An 18,131-nucleotide genomic window follows, 5' to 3' on the forward strand; every position below is an offset into this window, starting at 1 on the left:
ATTACATGTACCGTATATGGGCATCAAGGATTTAGTTCACATTTATGCATTATTCATAGGCTGACAATGAACTACTTAATAGTCAGTCCCCTTCTTGTCCAAATGAAGGGACTAAAGATTTTGCCTCTATCTGTCTGTACCATGCATAAGAAACTTTTTGCCAAATTATCTCGTCAACTTGAAAAATTGTAGAAATGTAGTTAATTTCATTTATCTTTCTCATCTATCACTCTCTGCATGGGCGGGACGTAAAGCGCTCGCTTGATTCGCGGTCAGTGTAGGATCGATCCCCGTTGGTGGGCCCATTGGGTAATTTCTCGTTCCAGCCAGTGCACCACGACTGGTATATCAAAGGCCATGGTATGTGCTATCCTGTCTGTGGGAAAGTGCATATAAAAGATCCCTTGAAGTGGCGATGGCGGATTTCCTCTCTCAATATCTGTGTGGTCCTTAACCATATGTCCGATGCCATATAACAGTAAATAAAATGTGTTGAGTGTGTTGTTAATTAAAATAAAAAATTACCACAGACAAAATATGTTAGCATCACTTGATAGGACTCTGGATTGTACCAGCTCACTGAAACACCCACTCAGGAACTTGGCTTCATGCTTATCTGGTCTTCTTCTGTCCTAAACCTGAACACTGGCCGTGCAGAGATAGGACTTGAGATGGACATGCCTGAATCTTAATTGGATATAGGCACATTAATAGACTTTACAGACAGATGTTGTCTTCACAAACCTAAAACAAATTGCACCACTCATAACACTTCAGTTGAGGACTTGCCTGAGGTGCTTGCATCACAGGATTGAACCACCTCTGTGGATGCATTCATCTGATTGGGGGTTTTCTTGTTCCAATCAGTGCACAACAACTGGTCAAAGGCTGTGGAATGTACTTTCTTGTCTGTGGGAAAAATGTAGTGGGTTTTCTCGGATTACATGTCAGAATGACCAAATGTTTGACATCCAAAAGCCAATGATTAATTAGTGGTGTTGTTGAACAAAACAAACTTTAACTTTACAACTGTTGGTTTCCCAGGTTACCATGTCATAACATTGCAAACGGTAAACTAAGGTTGGTCATTGTAAAGTTTTTGTTTTCAAAATAATAATAATAAAAAATAACATGTGTAAGTACCCTACATATTTCATCCCGTCTTATTTCTTCAGACAGTTTCATGAACATCACATATCTAGCAACCCCTATAATTTGTCTATGGCAAAAAAAAAAACATGCAATGGAAAAAAGTCAATTATATATTAGTCCACAGCAAAATAAATGCCTTGGAGAAATAAAATTTCCATGGTGTCATGTTTAGTTTTTGTAGTTTTAATTATTCCCCTTATACATGGTACTAGTATTTAACTGTTAAACTTAGTAAAATATTAACATCTTCAAGCATGACTAGTTGTACACTGTAACTTCACATCGATGCAATCAGTTTAACATTTGTGAGAGGATAATGGTGCAAATGCAGTCATTGCCCTCTCAGTCAACATAATTTATCCTCTCAGAAATATTATATTGAAACTTTTACATTCCCATGAAACTTTATTGGGGCCCAATAGGGGAACTATTTGGCTTTAGCCATATTCTCAGAATGCTTGTTTAGTCCCGTACTGGTCCAACCGGAGGTGACTGTAGATTTTGTCTCCATCAACTTATAGTTTTCCGGATGTTTTTTTTCACAATGCAGAGCTAGCTTTGGGTTAACACAAAGTTTCACGAAATTATCTATTAATCTTCAAAAATAGCAGTAAACCAGTTATTTTCTAATTAAATGTTAAAATTAAAATTATTTTGCCAACTTAAAATAGAATTCGCTAATTGTTTTTAAAATTCGCAATTGGCGAATTTGGTGACTGCCAGAGCTAGCTCTGCAATGCCTCGAGATATTGAGCTGACATTTTGTGTATAGCTTTATTATGCACTCTTACATATCAAGTTTGACTTTCATGGTGATGTACCCATTTTTGACAGTCATGACCTTTGAACTTAGGAGATATGGAAAAAAATAGTTTGGACTTTTTTTTTTTGCAATGTCTGAAGATAAAATTAACTTTTCCTGACTTTTTTTTTTTTTTGTAATGCATCAAGATATTGAGCTGACATTTTGTTACATGGCAATTTACCAATTTTTCACAGGAGTATGGCCCTTGAAATTAGGAAATATGAACATTCGTTTTTCGGACTGTTTTTTTTGGCAGTTGCTTGAAGATATTGAGATTAAATTTTGTATATATTATTATGTACTGTCACAGATCAAGTTTAACTTTGATGGTGATTTACCTTCTTTTTTTTTTTTTTCTTTTTTTTTTTTTTTTTACAATGTTATGGCTCTTGCTCTTGAGTTATGAAAATTTGTTTTGCCCTGTAGGGGACTTGTATTGCTTTAGCAGTACTCTCAGAATGCTTGTTTATAATAATTTGAGCAATATATTTCTGTAGAATACTGTACTTAGAGTTCCTTCCATGAAATGTTATTGTAAGCTTGTCCTTGTGTGCATTCAGATGTCTCTTTGTTTACAGAAGCTGTAGAAATGTTTTTGTTTCTGCTATTAAGTGGCAGTCCCTGTTGGAACAATGTATCATGGTTAAGATCAGCTCTGGGACGGGATACAGCTCAGTGGTAAAGCACTCGACTGATGCGTGGTCAGTCTGGGATCATCCCCATTGGGCTATTTCTCATTCGCGTTAGTGCACCATGACCAAAAGTCTGTGGTATGTGCTATCCTGTCTGTGGATTGGTGCATATAAAAGATCCCTTGCTACTAATGGAAAAATACAGCAGGTTTCCTCTAAGACTAAATGTCAAAATTACCAAATGTGTGATATCCAATAGCCGATGATTAGTAAATCAATGTGCTCTAGTGGTGTCTTTAAACAAAACAAAACTAAGATCAGTTCTCTTCTGTAGACAAAGCATGGCCACCTACCCTCATAACTATAACCAAGTTTTGTTTTGTTTAATGACACCACTAGAGCACATTGATTAATTAGTAATCGGCTATTGGATGTCAAACGTGGTAATTCTGACACTTAGTCATCAGGGGAAACCTGCTACATTTTTCTTAATGCAGCAAAGGATATTGTATATTCACTTTCCCACAGACAGGAAAGCACATACCATGACCTTTGATCAGTTGTGGAGCACTGGTTGGAACGTGAAGAAACCCAATCAGCTGAATGGATCCACAGAGGTGGTTCGATCCTGTGATGCGACCACCTCTAACGAATACTCAACTGACAGCTAAATCCTGTCCCGTGTTGTACAGAAATACAGTATTGAATATGCTAATGGAAGATTCATAATTATCATATAATGTGCATATATGTTACACCTTTTGTTACATTCTTTTAAAACTATAAGTTGTTTTCTTTAAGTGTTTTACTGGTGAATAGATTAGTGCATATTGTTGTCATTTTTTTCAGAAAAAAAAAAAAAACCCTACCTTTTGCGGACGATATACTTTTAAAAGAAAATGACAAATACTAGTTTTTAAAATATGTTGTATATTTGACCCATTAATTGATATCAGCAACACCAACTTTACTGTCACAAACAAAACACAGTGTTTATTCATTGCACATTTAAAATCAGTTATGTACTGATCATTGATCAGTTGATACAAAAATGATGATCAATTAAATTCACTGGCCTCAGTGGTGTCATGGTTAAGCCATCAGACATAAGGTTGGTAGGTATAGGATTCGCAGCCTGGTACCGGGTCTCACCCAGAGCGAGTTTTAATGACTCAATGGATAGATGTAAGACCACGACACCCACTTCTCTCTCACTAACCACTAACAACTAACCCCTGTCCTGGACAGACAGCCCAAATAGATGAGGTGTGTACTCAGGACAGTGTGCTTGAAGCACGAAAATAAGTTGAAATGAAATGATCAATTAAAACTTCATCCAATGGCGACACTAATGTAAAGTCAGTAGTAGGTAATCCTACTTGTACAGGTCATGTTTGAAAAATATAGGAAATCTGTTAAAAATGTCACAGAAAAAAAAATCCTTTTTGCATGTTGGAATCCAGTCTCTAAAACAGCTACTAATGGAAAAATGTAGCGGGTTTCTTCTCTAAGACTATTTTTCAAAATTACCAAATGTTTGACATCCAATAGCCGATGATTAATAAATCAGTGTGCTCTAGACAAACCAAACTTTTGACTTTAAACTAAAACAGGAACAGTATGCAGATTTAAGATTGTGCTGAGGTGCTGAAAAATAAACTTCTTTCCATGGACATGGACGAATTGTAAAATTACGAACTCTAAAATTTTGGAAACTAAAAGATTAATTTTTATAATTTTTAGAAAGATTATAGTCAGAAAACTGCTCTTTAAAATTTATCAAAGCATATGAAATGCAATTCCTGATTTTAAAATATTTTAAACCCGTAACCACCTAGTAGGCACACTTGTGATCTGTTATTTTTTATTACTTATCCTCAAATTATTTTCTAATTCATTTCAACTTATTATTTTCGTGCTTATATCCAGCACACTTTCCTGGGCACACACACCTCAGCTATCTGGGCAGTCTGTCCAGGGCAGTGGGTTAGTGGTTGGTAGCCTAGTTAGTGAGAGAGACGTCTGTGTAGTGATCTTATACCTACCCATTGAGTCATTAAAACTCGCTCTGGGTGGGAGCTGGTACCGGGCTGCGAACCCAGTACCTACCAACCCTATGTCTGATGGCTTAACTACGACACCACTTTTTGGCAGAAAACCTAATGGGGTGCATATAAAGTGTGCAACTACATGTGCACAAGCAGCCTTCACCGAGTTACTATCAAGTATGGGTTGCTTTCTTAAGTAGGTCCTGTTATTACAGGTATTGAGTGCATGAATCTCTTGCTGTCAGGTGTTACTGCAGATTCACTCGTGGCTTGTTCGTGTTGCTATTTCAGATTTTGCAAGTCACTGTCCACACAAATGTGTATAATTGTACCTCCTGACCTGCATACATTAGCCCCAGTGTACCAATGTGACTGAAATGTATATAGGGCCAAACCATTTTTATCAGTTCAAAATTTTCAAAATAAAATAAAAATATTTGGTTGATTTTAAGTGTCTCATGATGTTGGAATTCCAGATTTTTGTTTTTGTGGTTCTTTTACAAAGTTAAAAAGTTAAAAGGCTTTTTTTGTTTAACGACACCACTAGAGCACATTGATTTATTAATCATCGGCTATTGGATGTCAATTTTTTTTTTTTTTTTTTTACATATAGTCTTAGAGAGGAAACCTGCTACATTTTTCCATTAGTAGCAAGGGATCTTTTAAATGCACCATCCCACAGACAAGATAGCACATACAGTACCAAGTCCTTTGATATATCGATCAATGGCTGGAACGAGAAATAGCGCAATGGGCCCACCAATGTGGATTTCATTGCCTAAAAAATGTATTCTTGTCTGGTGTGTCTCGCACTATGACATGACAATGAGTCAGCAATAATGTATGTCTACAAGTACATGTGCTTTGACCAGCTTTTAAAACTACAGTGCACTGAGCAAGATATTTTTTTCCATTAGTAGCAAGGGATCTTTTAAATGCACCATCCCACAGACAAGATAGCACATACAGTACCAAGTCCTTTGATATATCGATCAATGGCTGGAACGAGAAATAGCGCAATGGGCCCACCAATGTGGATTTCATTGCCTAAAAAATATATTCTTGTCTGGTGTGTCTCGCACTATGACATGACAATGAGTCAGCAATAATGTATGTCTACAAGTACATGTGCTTTGACCAGCTTTTAAAACTACAGTGCACTGAGCAAGATATTTTTAGTGGTTACCGTGACCTAGATTTTATAAGTACATTAGATCATAGACATTCTTAATACCCTGGAAATATTCTTTGTGATTTTTAAATGTGCATGTATATACAGTCAGACCTGTCATAACGACCACCTGTAATCAGTGGTCATCTGTCATAAGCAACCACTTTTCCACCTCCCAAACAATTGTTAGTGTAAAGGACTCGTAATAAGTGCTCACCTGTCTAATGCGGCCGGCAGCCACCTATTAAATTGGATCCCAAATCACAAAAATACCTGTGTTAATTCAGAATCCACAGAAAATGTTTACTGTCTTATAAAAGGGTTATTAAAACAACAATGACTTTGTATACTGGCCTTTAACCAGTTGTGGTGCATGAATTGGAACAAGAAAAAGCCCAATCAGTGGAATGGATCCACCGAGGTGATTCGATCCTGTGATGCAAACACCTTAGGTGAGCACTCAATTGAGTGAGTAGCTCAGTGGTAAAGCGTTCGCTTGATGCGCGGTCAGTCTAGGATTGACCCATTGGGCTATTTCTCATCCCAGCCAGTGCTCCACAACTGTTGTAACAAAGGCTGTGGTATGTACTATCCTGTCTGTGGGATGGTGCATATAAAAGATCCCTTGCTGCTAATCGGAAAGAGTAGCCCATGAAGTGGCGACAGTGGGTCTCCTCTCTCAGTATAATGTGTGATCCTTAACCATATGTCTGACACCATATAACCGTAAATAAAATGTGTTGAGTGCGTCATTAAATAAAACATTTCCTTCCTTCCTTGAATCGAGTGAGCTAAAAGTGGCAGTTGTGTCCTGGATGGAGGAGCTGGCGAACGTCGACACCTGCGCTCATACCAGGCGTGTTCTACAACTGCTTGTTGTGAAGAATGTGCATGTTAAAACCAGACCCACAATGACAAGGTGCAGAAAATAAGCCATCTTCACACCTTCACGGATACTACTACCCATTCAATCTGGCATGTCATCTGTGTATGAATTAAGAACTTGGGATTGTGAAATAGATCTAATGGTCTGTGGTTAAGCTGAGCTTGATATTTGTAGACTCCACTTTTATAAAAAAATTACTTGAAGTAGTCATTAAAGTTTGTCTTCTTTAACGACACCACTAGAGCACATTGATTAAATAATCATCGGCTATTGGATGTTTAACATTTGGTAATTATGACTTGTAGTCATCAGAAGAAACCCGCTACATTTCTTCTAATGCAGCAAGGGATCTTTTATATGCACTTTCCTACAAACAGGAAAGCACATACCATGACATTTGACCAGTTGTGATGCACTGGTTGAAATGAGAGAAAAACCCCAATCAGTTGAATGGATCCACCGAGGTGCTTCGATCCTGCAATGCAAGCACCTCAGGCAAGCACTCAACCGACAGCTAAATGCTGCCCCAAAAGTGTGTTTATAGTTAATGAGTAGTTGAATAGTTTAAGTGGTGAAAAAAAGATTGAAAAACAACTGTAAAAGTGGCAGCTTGTGATTAGTGGCCACCTGTCTTAAAAGTGCAGACCCTAGTTTTAACCTGTAAAAATGGACACTTAGTTTGGTTAAGTTACAAACCTGTAACACATTTGGATAACGTTACAAGAGAATGAAACAAGAGTCTTTGAAATTGAAATGTTAAAAAAATAGACTAAAATTTGACTCCATTACTGTTACTTCTCAGATGCCCGTGCATGTTTAAACATATAAAAAATGCATTTGGTGGTACTTCAGTTGTACGGAAATGGATAATCTAAACAATAAAATATAAGTAAATTTTGACTTCAGTGATCATAAACGGCTCTAATATGTCTATAGTGTTTAAAAACTAGGGTCTGTCCCTGTAAGCAGTCACATTATACTACTCACCTGTGAGACCCCTTAAGACAGTTTTGACTATATACTAATCTTGTGTCTCCAATCAGAGTTCATCCTGTTGCACTCTGTTTGATTATTTTATTCTTAATGTGTTTACTAGTTGGAGATCTGTTTTGTATGTAGTGTTAGATTAAAAAAAAACACAAAAAAACCCCCACAAATATTAAAGAAAATATAATTTCAAAGTATTATCAGATGACATTCTTCACTATTGATTATTGTTGCCGTTTCATTTATACAAATATATCTTAACAGATGTTTTTACAAATTACACATAAAAATAGACCTTCTTATTACTTCAAACTGTTTTCGAGCTAAACTGGAATTATTGATCAAAAACCACTTAAAATGAAGGCTGGTACGAGTTACAGTACATGTAGGGTTATACAGTGAAACCTTAATAAAACCAGACCCTATGTAAACCAAAGAAAGAAATGTTTTATTTAACGACGCACGCAACACATTTTATTTATGGTTATATGGCGTCAGACATATTGTTAAGGACCACACAGGCTGGTAGGTACTGGGTTCGGATCCCAGTCGAGGCATGGGATTTTTAATCCAGATACCGACTCCAAACCCTGAGTGAGTGCTCCGCAAGGCTCAATGGGTAGGTGTAAACCACTCACACCGACCAGTGATCCATAACTGGTTCAACAAAGGCCATGGTTTGTGCTATCCTGCCTGTGGGAAGCGCAAATAAAAGATCCCTTGCTGCTAATCGGAAAGAGTAGCCCATGTAGTGGCGACAGCAGGTTTCCTCTCAAAATCTGTGTGGTCCTTAACCATATGTCTGACGCCATATAACCGTAAATAAAATGTGTTGAGTGCGTCGTTAAATAAAACATTTCTTTCTTTCATTCAGGGAAAATTTAGTTTAGGATCATGTTGTGACATTACATGTTGAAAATACAAATTTTTACCTGTCATGGATGTCTGGTTTGTAGTGGTTTCACTGTACATCCGTGTAGAATAATTAGGTCATAGTGACCATTATACATGTAGTTAAACAGTGTAAACAAGGTTTTTTTTGTGTTTTTTACAATATTGAATCACTTTATGTTCCTGTCAATATATTATGTTACAAAGTGCGTGTGACCTTCTGCAGAAGATCATTTTCATAATGTATCAGGTCATGGAATCTACAAAAATACATGTACTTATAGTTTTGGTTTTATATATTTTACTTGTGTTCTAACCAGTGCACCAAGGATGGTTTATGAAAAGTTGTGGTATGTGCTTCCTGTCTGTGGGATAGTGCATACACAAGATCCTTTGCTTTTAATGGAAAAATGTAGTGGGTTTCCTCTCTAAGACTATGTCGAAATTAACAAATGTTTGACATCCAATAGCCGATAATTAATAAATCAGTGTGCTATAGGGAAATCATTAAACAAAACAAACGTCCTCTTCTGTCTGTCTGTCTGTCTGTCCCAGAATCTCTTTTTTTTTAATTACTGGTAATGTTTTATTGGATTAACGCGAAATTTTTCATAGCATATTGTACATGTATGGTTGGTTTTTTAAGGGGGTATTTTCTATTTAAAAGTTTTTATTTTTTAAAATGACTTTTCTTTTTGGTTCATTTAGCTTAATGGGAGGGTAAGCTTGATACACACTGCAGTTTCATTTTATTATTGTCATAAAGCCTGACCATATTTGATTTCAGGTATGGGACGTGCAGGCATGTCACCCGGGATGTCTCACGGTTCTGGCATGCAGTCGATGGACAGGAAGCGGCCTCCACCCCCGCAGGATCCCCGCGCAGCACAGCAGATGAAAGTGTCAGTCTCCTTACTAATTTTTTTTTATTATTCACAGATACCCTGTTACTAGTAACTGCCCCAATTTCACAGATTTTAGGTCTTAGTACAGACATCGAAATAAATAAAAATAAATGGCAAACAGTTGTTCATGTTATCCTGAGTTAGTAAAGTTGAGAATGCTACTTGGCTCTTGACAAGATTTTGAAGTAAATAATATTTTGTTGACAATTTAATATGTTTCGTTTCAATCTGTGAGAAATCACGATATTTATTTATTATTTCAAGTTATTTTTGTGCGTATATCCAATTAAGGCTCGGAACACTCCTCAACTATCTGTCCAGGACAGTAAGTTAGTGAGAGAGAACAAGATGTAGTGGTCTTACAGCTACCCATTGAGTCGTTAAAACTCACTCTGGGTGGGAGATGGTAACCGGCCTGCGAAACCCAGTACCTACCATCCTTATGTCCGATGGCTTAACCATGACACCACCGAGACCCTGTTACAAGTAACTGCCCCACGTTAACATATTTTAGGTCTAAGTACAAACACTGAAAACAAATCGAGAACAGTTGGTCAGGTTTTCTTGAGTCGGTACAGTCGAGAATGCTATACATGTAGGTACTACGCTCTTGACAAAATTCTGAAGTGAATAATATTTTGTTCACAATTTACACGTTTTCTTTTCACTTGTAAGAAATAACGATTAATACATTCCTGACTTTCATATATTACTTGAAATAAAATGACACAAATTTTTTTTGTTCATTAATATAGTTGCAAGGTTTTTACAGCAACAATTTTTTTTTTCTAACTTACTAAATGTGTCGTAATTTTAACCTGTTGGGTCTGTATTTTGTGGCTTAGTGATTCGTGGTTTATTTTGTTGCCCACATTGGTGAAATCATCAGGTTTTAGTTTAAGGATGCTGGATGCTGGGAACCCCCCCCCCCCCCTACTACAGATGAGTCCCTCCCCGACAGATGAGTCCTTCCCCGACAGAGCAGTGCCCCCCAACAGATGAGTCCGTTCCCGGCAGATGAAATGTATTATGACAATACCTGTAAGTGGGGTGGGATTTAGCTCGGTTAGTGGAGCACTCCCTTGAGGTGCTTGGATTGTCAGACCTACTAGCTTCCTCTCTCCCTTCCTGTCTCAACTGTTGGTGCCCCACGGCTGATATATCAAAGTCTTTGGTATGTAGTGTCCTGTCTGGAAAAGTGTGTATAAAAGATGCTGCTAATGGAAAAATGTAGTTGGTTTCTTATAAAGACTACATGTCAGAATGACCAAATGTTTGATATCCAAATAGCTGATGATTAATTAATCAATGTGTTCTAGTGGTGACGTTAAACAAACAAAAACAAAAGTTTGATCTGTAATTGGATATAAACTTTAATATGTAATTAAATAAGTGAAGGAAAAGTTGAAAGTTTGTTTTGTTTAATGACATCAATAGAGCACGTTGATTTCTTAATCAGCTATTGTATGTCAAAGATTTGACCTATAGCAGAACCTTTATATACAGTATACATTTTTATAGGATTAATTATTAAACAAGCTTCCATTTCATATCATGTTTATGTCCCGAGTGAAATAATTTTCAGTTGTCACGAGCTTTAACGAGTGACAATGAAAATTATTTCACGAGGGACATAAACATAATACGAAATGGTAGCGAGTTTAATATCCTATTTATTACCCATAATCGATCTTAATTTATATCAAACAACTCGTTTAGTTGGCATTCCTGTAAGGTTGTAGTGTAGCATTTGATTACTTGATCGTGTGACATTCAAAGTGTTACGTCCCAAATGGCGTTCTAGTGGGATGTATCACTTTGATATGTACGAAGATATTTTTAACCATATGGGTAATAAAATGAGGAATGTACTATAATATTTTGTGATGTCAAATGTTTAATTTTTTAACATAATTGTTGAGTAGCAGTCTTCTTGGCAATAGACATGTGTTATCTTTATTTTCAGTAAGAAGAAAAAAAAAATAGCAGACAAAATTCTGCCACAAAGGGTAAGTACACGTACCAGTGACTGTACCAGTCAGATACTTCAATGGCTGCTGTTTTCATATCACTGGGTTTTATCAACAACAAAAATGTGATCAAAACCCTGGCTTATGAATGTAGACAAGGACAAGATAGTTTTTTGTGAAAAATGCTTCTGATATGATAATAATGCTGATTTCCAAATATATTTATATATATAAATGTTTTTATGATTATATTAGTACTAGTGGTAAAATATCTTGAAAAACCAGTATGTGATGCTATTGATGAGGGTTTACCATGATGGCTGATCAAGTGTGTATAAGATAGCAAAATAACTCAGAGTGGGACTTGTGGTTTAAAGCAAGCATTCACCCATGCTGTCCATCACCCACGTAAAACACATTGTTAGCAGAATATCATCCGCCCACGTAGCCACAAGTAATACACACCTGCACAAATGTATTCATTGTATGTAATATGCTAGAAAGACATAAAAAAAAGTCCCATCCTCTTTTTCTATTTTAAAACTATTTAAGAAAGAAAGAAATGTTTTATTTAACAACACACTCAACACATTTTATTTACGGTTATATGGTGTCAGACATATGGTTAAGGACCACACAGATTTTGAAAGGAAACCTGCTGTTGCCACTACATGTGCTACTCTTTCCGATTAGCAGCAAGGGATCTTTTATTTGCGCTTCCCACAGGCAGGATAGCACAAACCATGGCCTTTGTTGAACCAGTTATGGATCACTGGTCGGTGCAAGTGGTTTACACCTACCCATTGAGCCTTGTGGAGCACTCACTCAGGGTTTGGAGGTCGGTATCTGGGTTAAAAATCCCTTGCCTCGACTGGGATCCAAAACCAGTACCTACCAGCCTGTAGACCGATGGCCTAACCATGACGCCACTGAGGCTGGTTACTATTTAAGAAATTAGACCCTTACAATAAGAATTTTGACATTAAATTGTTTTAGTTTTTTTTAATACTCAGTATACCCACATAACTAAAATTAATGCACACACACTCAAATGCATTCATTGTATGTAATGGGTATAATAACCATCAAGATTTTAAGAAAGTTTCACCCTCTCTTCCATTTTAAAACTATTTTAGAATATACTCTTGCCATACTAGTTTTGACATTAAATTGTTTAAGATCATTATACGAGCTTGTATGTTCTACGGATTTCACAAAATGAGTATCAGGATTATTGTATTACCCAAGCGACCGTACGATTTACACGTGAGTGTAATAATTAATTTATTATCCATATTATCCATTATATTATTTTTATGAATAACAAGCTAGGACCATTTCAAAACATTTCAAACTTAACTAGAAGAAGACGTCAAAACATCATTTTCCGAAATGACGTCATTTTGGTAAGCGTTTACACAGAGCTAAAACTGGGGAAGCTGCATTAAGTTATGACGTCGCTTCCCAAAATTATGTAATTCATTGTGCACGTGTGACACATATGTCATACTGGTTATATTTCATTGAATATCTTGAACTATGTGGATAATAAATATTTATACTCAACACTTGACTGTATGCAGTTGAATATTGTTTTGTAGATGTTGGCATAATATGCAAGCACCACAGATTAAAGCAGTAATCCCTGCTAATAAGTTAAATTTGTATGTACTGTACACAGATACATGTACGTTCCCTGTTTCTACAAAGTTACAGTCCTTATTTCTTATGTCAATGTCCTTTAAAAAAAGAAAAAAAAAGAAGCTGTTTTTCACTTGTCAGCATATTTCAAAACAGGGTGTGTAATACCAATCCACATGAGCCAGTGAATGGGGTACATTACATGTATATTCATTAAACTAAATAGGGCCTCCACGAGTCCAAAATATTGGGACTTGAGTACTTGAGGGTTAAACTCGACCCAGACCCGAGTACCCGACACTTAAAATAGATGATAATGAGACAAAGAAATATAAAGTAAAATAGCATTATACATCTTAATTCCAGCACTGAATATGAATGCAAAATCATGTCATTGTATTGCATTTAGAAACCAGTTGATACATTCAGTATTGTGACGGACGGACGGCCAGGTTAAAAAAGAGCAACTAGCAGATAATCATATAATTATTGTATAAATTGTATTGCTGATTAGTTACTGCTGAAATAGTTGCTGTACATTGTCTCACTTGTATGGTTACTCGAGTCCTGTGAATGGACTCGAGTCTTTGCTTGACTCGACTAGTACCCGAGTACTCGTGGGAGTACTCGAGTACTCGTGCAGACTGTATAAACTAGTCTTGTGATTGATCTGTTGGGATGGTTACTTTACCAACAAAGAAGATATTTGCAAATATGTGAATATCTTAATTACTCTCAAATATACAGGCTATTTCTCGCTACAGCCATTGCACTGTGACTGGTACATCAAAGGCCATGGTATGTGCTATCCTGTCTATGGAATGGTGCATATAAAAGATCCCTTGCTGCTAATCGAAAAGAGTAGCTCATGAAGTGGCAACAGCGGATTTCCTCCCTCAATATCTGTGTGGTCCTTAAGTATATGTCCGATGCCATATAAATGTGTTGAATGTGTTGTTAAAGAAACCATTTCATACATGTACATATGTATTTATTACCCATATGGGCAGTGAGATGCGGGTGAATATCTGACATTAGTTTGGTGACGTCATTGGTTTCCTCGACTATCAAGTCTCTCGTTGCTTTTCTTTCGTGATGTCATCAGTTTCCTCAGACTTTCATGTCTTGTATATTATATAGTTTGTGTCATGTAAGAAGTTTAAAGTTTAACTTTCTAAACTATTTACACTGTGGGTAATAAATACAATAACCCACTTGATACTCGGAATTACGGATTATCTGTCCCTTGTGAAATTAATTAATTTCACTCGGGACAGATAATCCGTAATTTGTCATAACTCGTTAGTTATTGTCTATATATTAATCCACAATTAGTTTGTATTTCTTGTATTTATATACAAGTGCATATTACTGTGTTAAACAGAAATATTTTATATTTTATGTTACACAGAAATATTGTTAAATATTTTATTAATGTATGCAGGGCTTTATATTTCATGCAAACTGGGTTTTTTTTTTCTGTTTGCATGTCAGTTACACAAATATAAATTTAAATTCACCAATCCAGGGCTTGACACTATGCAGACACATCAGAAATGCTACCACAGCATAGAAACAACCCGAAACACACCAGTATCTGACTCTGTAATGTGCATCTCACTTTTAAACAATCTTTGGAAGTTCATACTTTTATTGTATTAAAAATTTTTTTTTTTTAAATACCCCACCATCCAAACTAAAGAAAACCAAAAACTAAACACTGCTGAAATGGGTCCATTTTTGTTTACCACATTCATATTCACAATCTAATTATCATCAATATATACCATCTCTAAAATTAATCTTCTTATGGGTTAAAGTTTATTCAAATCTAAGTTGAACAGACAGAAATAATTCTTTATAATAAATCCCGCCCTTTTTTTAAACACTGGTATGCAAAAATCTGTTACTCTAAGTGTAATGATTATGCAGATGATCACCAGTCGGGTTCATCTAAATAATGCATTGATCTACTCAATCCAGCCAGTGCACCACAACTAGTATATCAAAGACCGTGGTATGTGCTATACTGTGTGGGATGGTGCACATAAAAGATTCCATGCTACCAATGGAAAATGTAGTGGGTTTCTTCTCTAAGATTATATTTCAAATTACCAAATGTTTGACATCCAGTAGCCGATGATTAATAAATCAATGTTCTCTAGTGGTGTCATAAACAAAAGAAACTTCTTCTGATCTGCTGAAACAATGGACATAAAAATTGTAGTACCTTTGGCATTTAGAAGATTTTAAAACTGTGTTTAGTAGCAACTTTCAGTTTTGCAGAAAGAAACAGCTGCACTGTTTACTGCTCTTGTGTACATTGCAGGGCTCAAAGTAGCGGCCTGTGAAAAGCGAAAGACAGTCCATTTTTAAATCTAGCAGCTAAAATAGAATTTTACCTGCTAAAACCACAAACAAACAAAAAAAAATATATATTTGTATGATTATACCAAACACTCACCTGAACCCGATCTGTAATTTTTCCAGCAGGACATATTTTTTTCTTAGCAGGACTTATTGCTTTTAACACGCTATCTTTAAAAAATAACAGCAGGCCATATTTTGTATGCTATTTCTAAAACAGTAGTGCTCATGTTATAATAATTATGTTAATGACCAGGTTACATAAATATAATTCACATTTATCAGGACTAGCTCTGCCACTCGCCAAATTCACCACTTGCGAATTTTAAACTCAATTGGCAAATTTTATTTTAATTTGGTGAAATAATTTCTTATAATGATTGGTATTTTTTTGGAAAATAATGGTAAGTTTCTGTAATTTTTTAAGTTAAATAGATAAATTGGCGAAATGTTCTGCACATCCAGAGCTAGCTCTCTTTATAACCGAATAGTCCGTTGCCTAGGTAAAAACCACATTAACAGACTTCTGGTTGGCTGTCATTTTTAAATAGTGTCTCCTACATGTATGTATATAATAATTTTCCTAAAATATTCATGTATGTAGTAATATTTCCATGTTATTCAGGTTCGTGACTTGGTTCCTGAATCACAAGCCTATATGGATCTGCTGTCGTTTGAACGTAAGCTGGATGCGACAATCATGAGAAAAAGACTTGATATTCAAGAAGCCTTGAAGAGACCTCTTAAGGTACATAATATATTTGACGTGTACTTTTTATTCCTGGTCACACATTTTAATAATACCATATATCGCTGTGTATTAGCCAACTGGTAATAATGTTCTAAATACCACCAAGAGAAGAGGGGTCGGCCAATACACAGAGTCAACAAAAAATTCAAAGAAAGTTCAACAAAATATTGGCGTGTACGGACATATGATACTAATGAAAACTGGTCGGTCAATCTAGACTTCAAAACCTTACTGTTGCGTTATTTAACCAGTATTTTTAACAGCCTCTATTAATGTCCATTTGATTGTTTTATACACACAGTAAAAGTTATATTTTATATGTTAAATTAAATTGGATTTATTTTATTTTTATTGTTGACAATTTCTGGCAAAAGCTACTGACAAATAGTACAAGTAGTTGGCACCAAATGTGTCACATGATCGGAACGGTCATCAAGTCTTTTCATGACTGCTGACATTTTGTCCTTAATTGCAGATTTAATTGGTCAGAACTGATGATTTTTACTTACCGTCATTGTTGATTCTGCAATTCCTAATACATTATTAGAAACAACGTTGTGTTAGAGATATCACCACTTATAAAAAGAACGGAAGAGGTTCTGTTCATCATTGTAATTATCTATCGTGGGTGTTAAATAATATTTACACCGCTGTATAGAAGTGAAACTACATTTGTCAGTTAGCAATGTTCATGCGATCGATTCAGTCGAGAAATAAAAGAACAGAACAAAGATATTCCACATTAGGGGATTTTTTTATAAACCTAAGTGTACCTTTATTCTGTTTTTGCTATCTTAAAATCTTTATTGAAATAGTTTTTGTACATTGTACTTTGATCGGTTCACCAAAAAGATTTCCAGCGATTGACTGTTGCACAAGATAGACATTATCTCGATCGAATATATAGGGTATAACTGGTTACTGTCTTTAGATATCGGCTTTAGTCTTATTCAACTTACTGTACTAGCACAACAACAATGCTATACGACCCTGAGTTATAACCTCCACTGCAGAATTATCTCCCCTTGCCAGATGTTTAACCTACACCCGCGCATGGGTAGACCGTATATCCTCGTTTTTTGATTCTGCAGTCCTCCATTGCAGTTGTGTTCGAGTTCTGTAGTAAAATTTTTGTCAAATTGTCAAATTGTTTATTAATTTGTAATTTTGTTTTACTCTGTCATACAAGGTCTTTTGGGTAATTTACACAGGGGGTTAATGTCTGACACGGCTTCCTCGGGCTCCAACCGGTTGGTTGTGTGTGCCGAGGGGGGTTGTCTTAAACGACTGCCCCAGTTTGATCAGCATTTGTTATGTCGGACATGTCGTTCTTGTTGTTTTGAACGCCAGTGTCATATCTGTGTAAATTGGTCCCCCTCCACGTAGGGGAAGGCTAAGAAGCTGTCAAAAGACGCCGAGCGAAAGAGGATGATTAGACGTGAACGGGACGGGCGGAGCACAGTGGCAACCTCCGGGGTCGTGCTCCATACCGATTTGCCGGCGGTCGGCAAGTCGGTGTCCAGTTCAAAGAGCTCGCGGACAAGTGGTAAGGCGCAAGGGCGCCACCTCGTCTGTTCGCCATCTTCATGGTGATACCAGTAAACCCGAAGCGCCGCTTGGCGCGGAGGGGGCGCTGTTGCTCCCTGTTTCGGCTGAAGCAGGGAAGGTTTCTTCCAGGTCGGGCTCCGTTCGACCTGGGGATTTGCTTTTGCCTCCGTCGGTGGAGGCGGCGCCAGTTACGGTTGCAACGGGGGTGTCAGTCGGAGGGAGTGCAGTCGTGGATGGAACGACTGTCTCTCTCAGTTCCGACTCCCATCTTGCTGATGGGGGCAGGGTTATCGGTCCTTCTGTGGAGGGGTCGATTAGCTCTAGAATGAAGTCCGCTTCGCGTTGCCGTTTGGCTCACCGCGGCAGGATCTCTTGCG

General features: G+C 36.8%; 1 protein-coding gene across 5 annotated transcripts in view; it reads left to right on the forward strand.

The window, feature by feature from the left end:
• Positions 1–18,131, forward strand: part of LOC121381859 (SWI/SNF-related matrix-associated actin-dependent regulator of chromatin subfamily D member 1-like) — a 92,650-nt gene that overhangs the window by 48,668 nt on the left and 25,851 nt on the right. For 4 of the 5 annotated variants that reach the window (XM_041511231.1, XM_041511232.1, XM_041511233.1 and 1 more), the window contains 3 exons: positions 9,360–9,474; positions 11,444–11,486; positions 16,081–16,203. In XM_041511231.1, coding sequence (XP_041367165.1) covers positions 9,360–9,474; positions 11,444–11,486; positions 16,081–16,203 — 281 coding nt within the window. Of the gene's footprint in view, positions 1–6,578; positions 6,728–9,359; positions 9,475–11,443; positions 11,487–16,080; positions 16,204–18,131 lie in introns of those variants that run through there. The other variant, XM_041511236.1, reaches the window with a different exon arrangement.

The sequence above is a fragment of the Gigantopelta aegis genome, chromosome 9 (assembly GCF_016097555.1).
Source record: "Gigantopelta aegis isolate Gae_Host chromosome 9, Gae_host_genome, whole genome shotgun sequence".
Taxonomy (NCBI): Eukaryota; Metazoa; Mollusca; class Gastropoda; order Neomphalida; family Peltospiridae; genus Gigantopelta; species Gigantopelta aegis.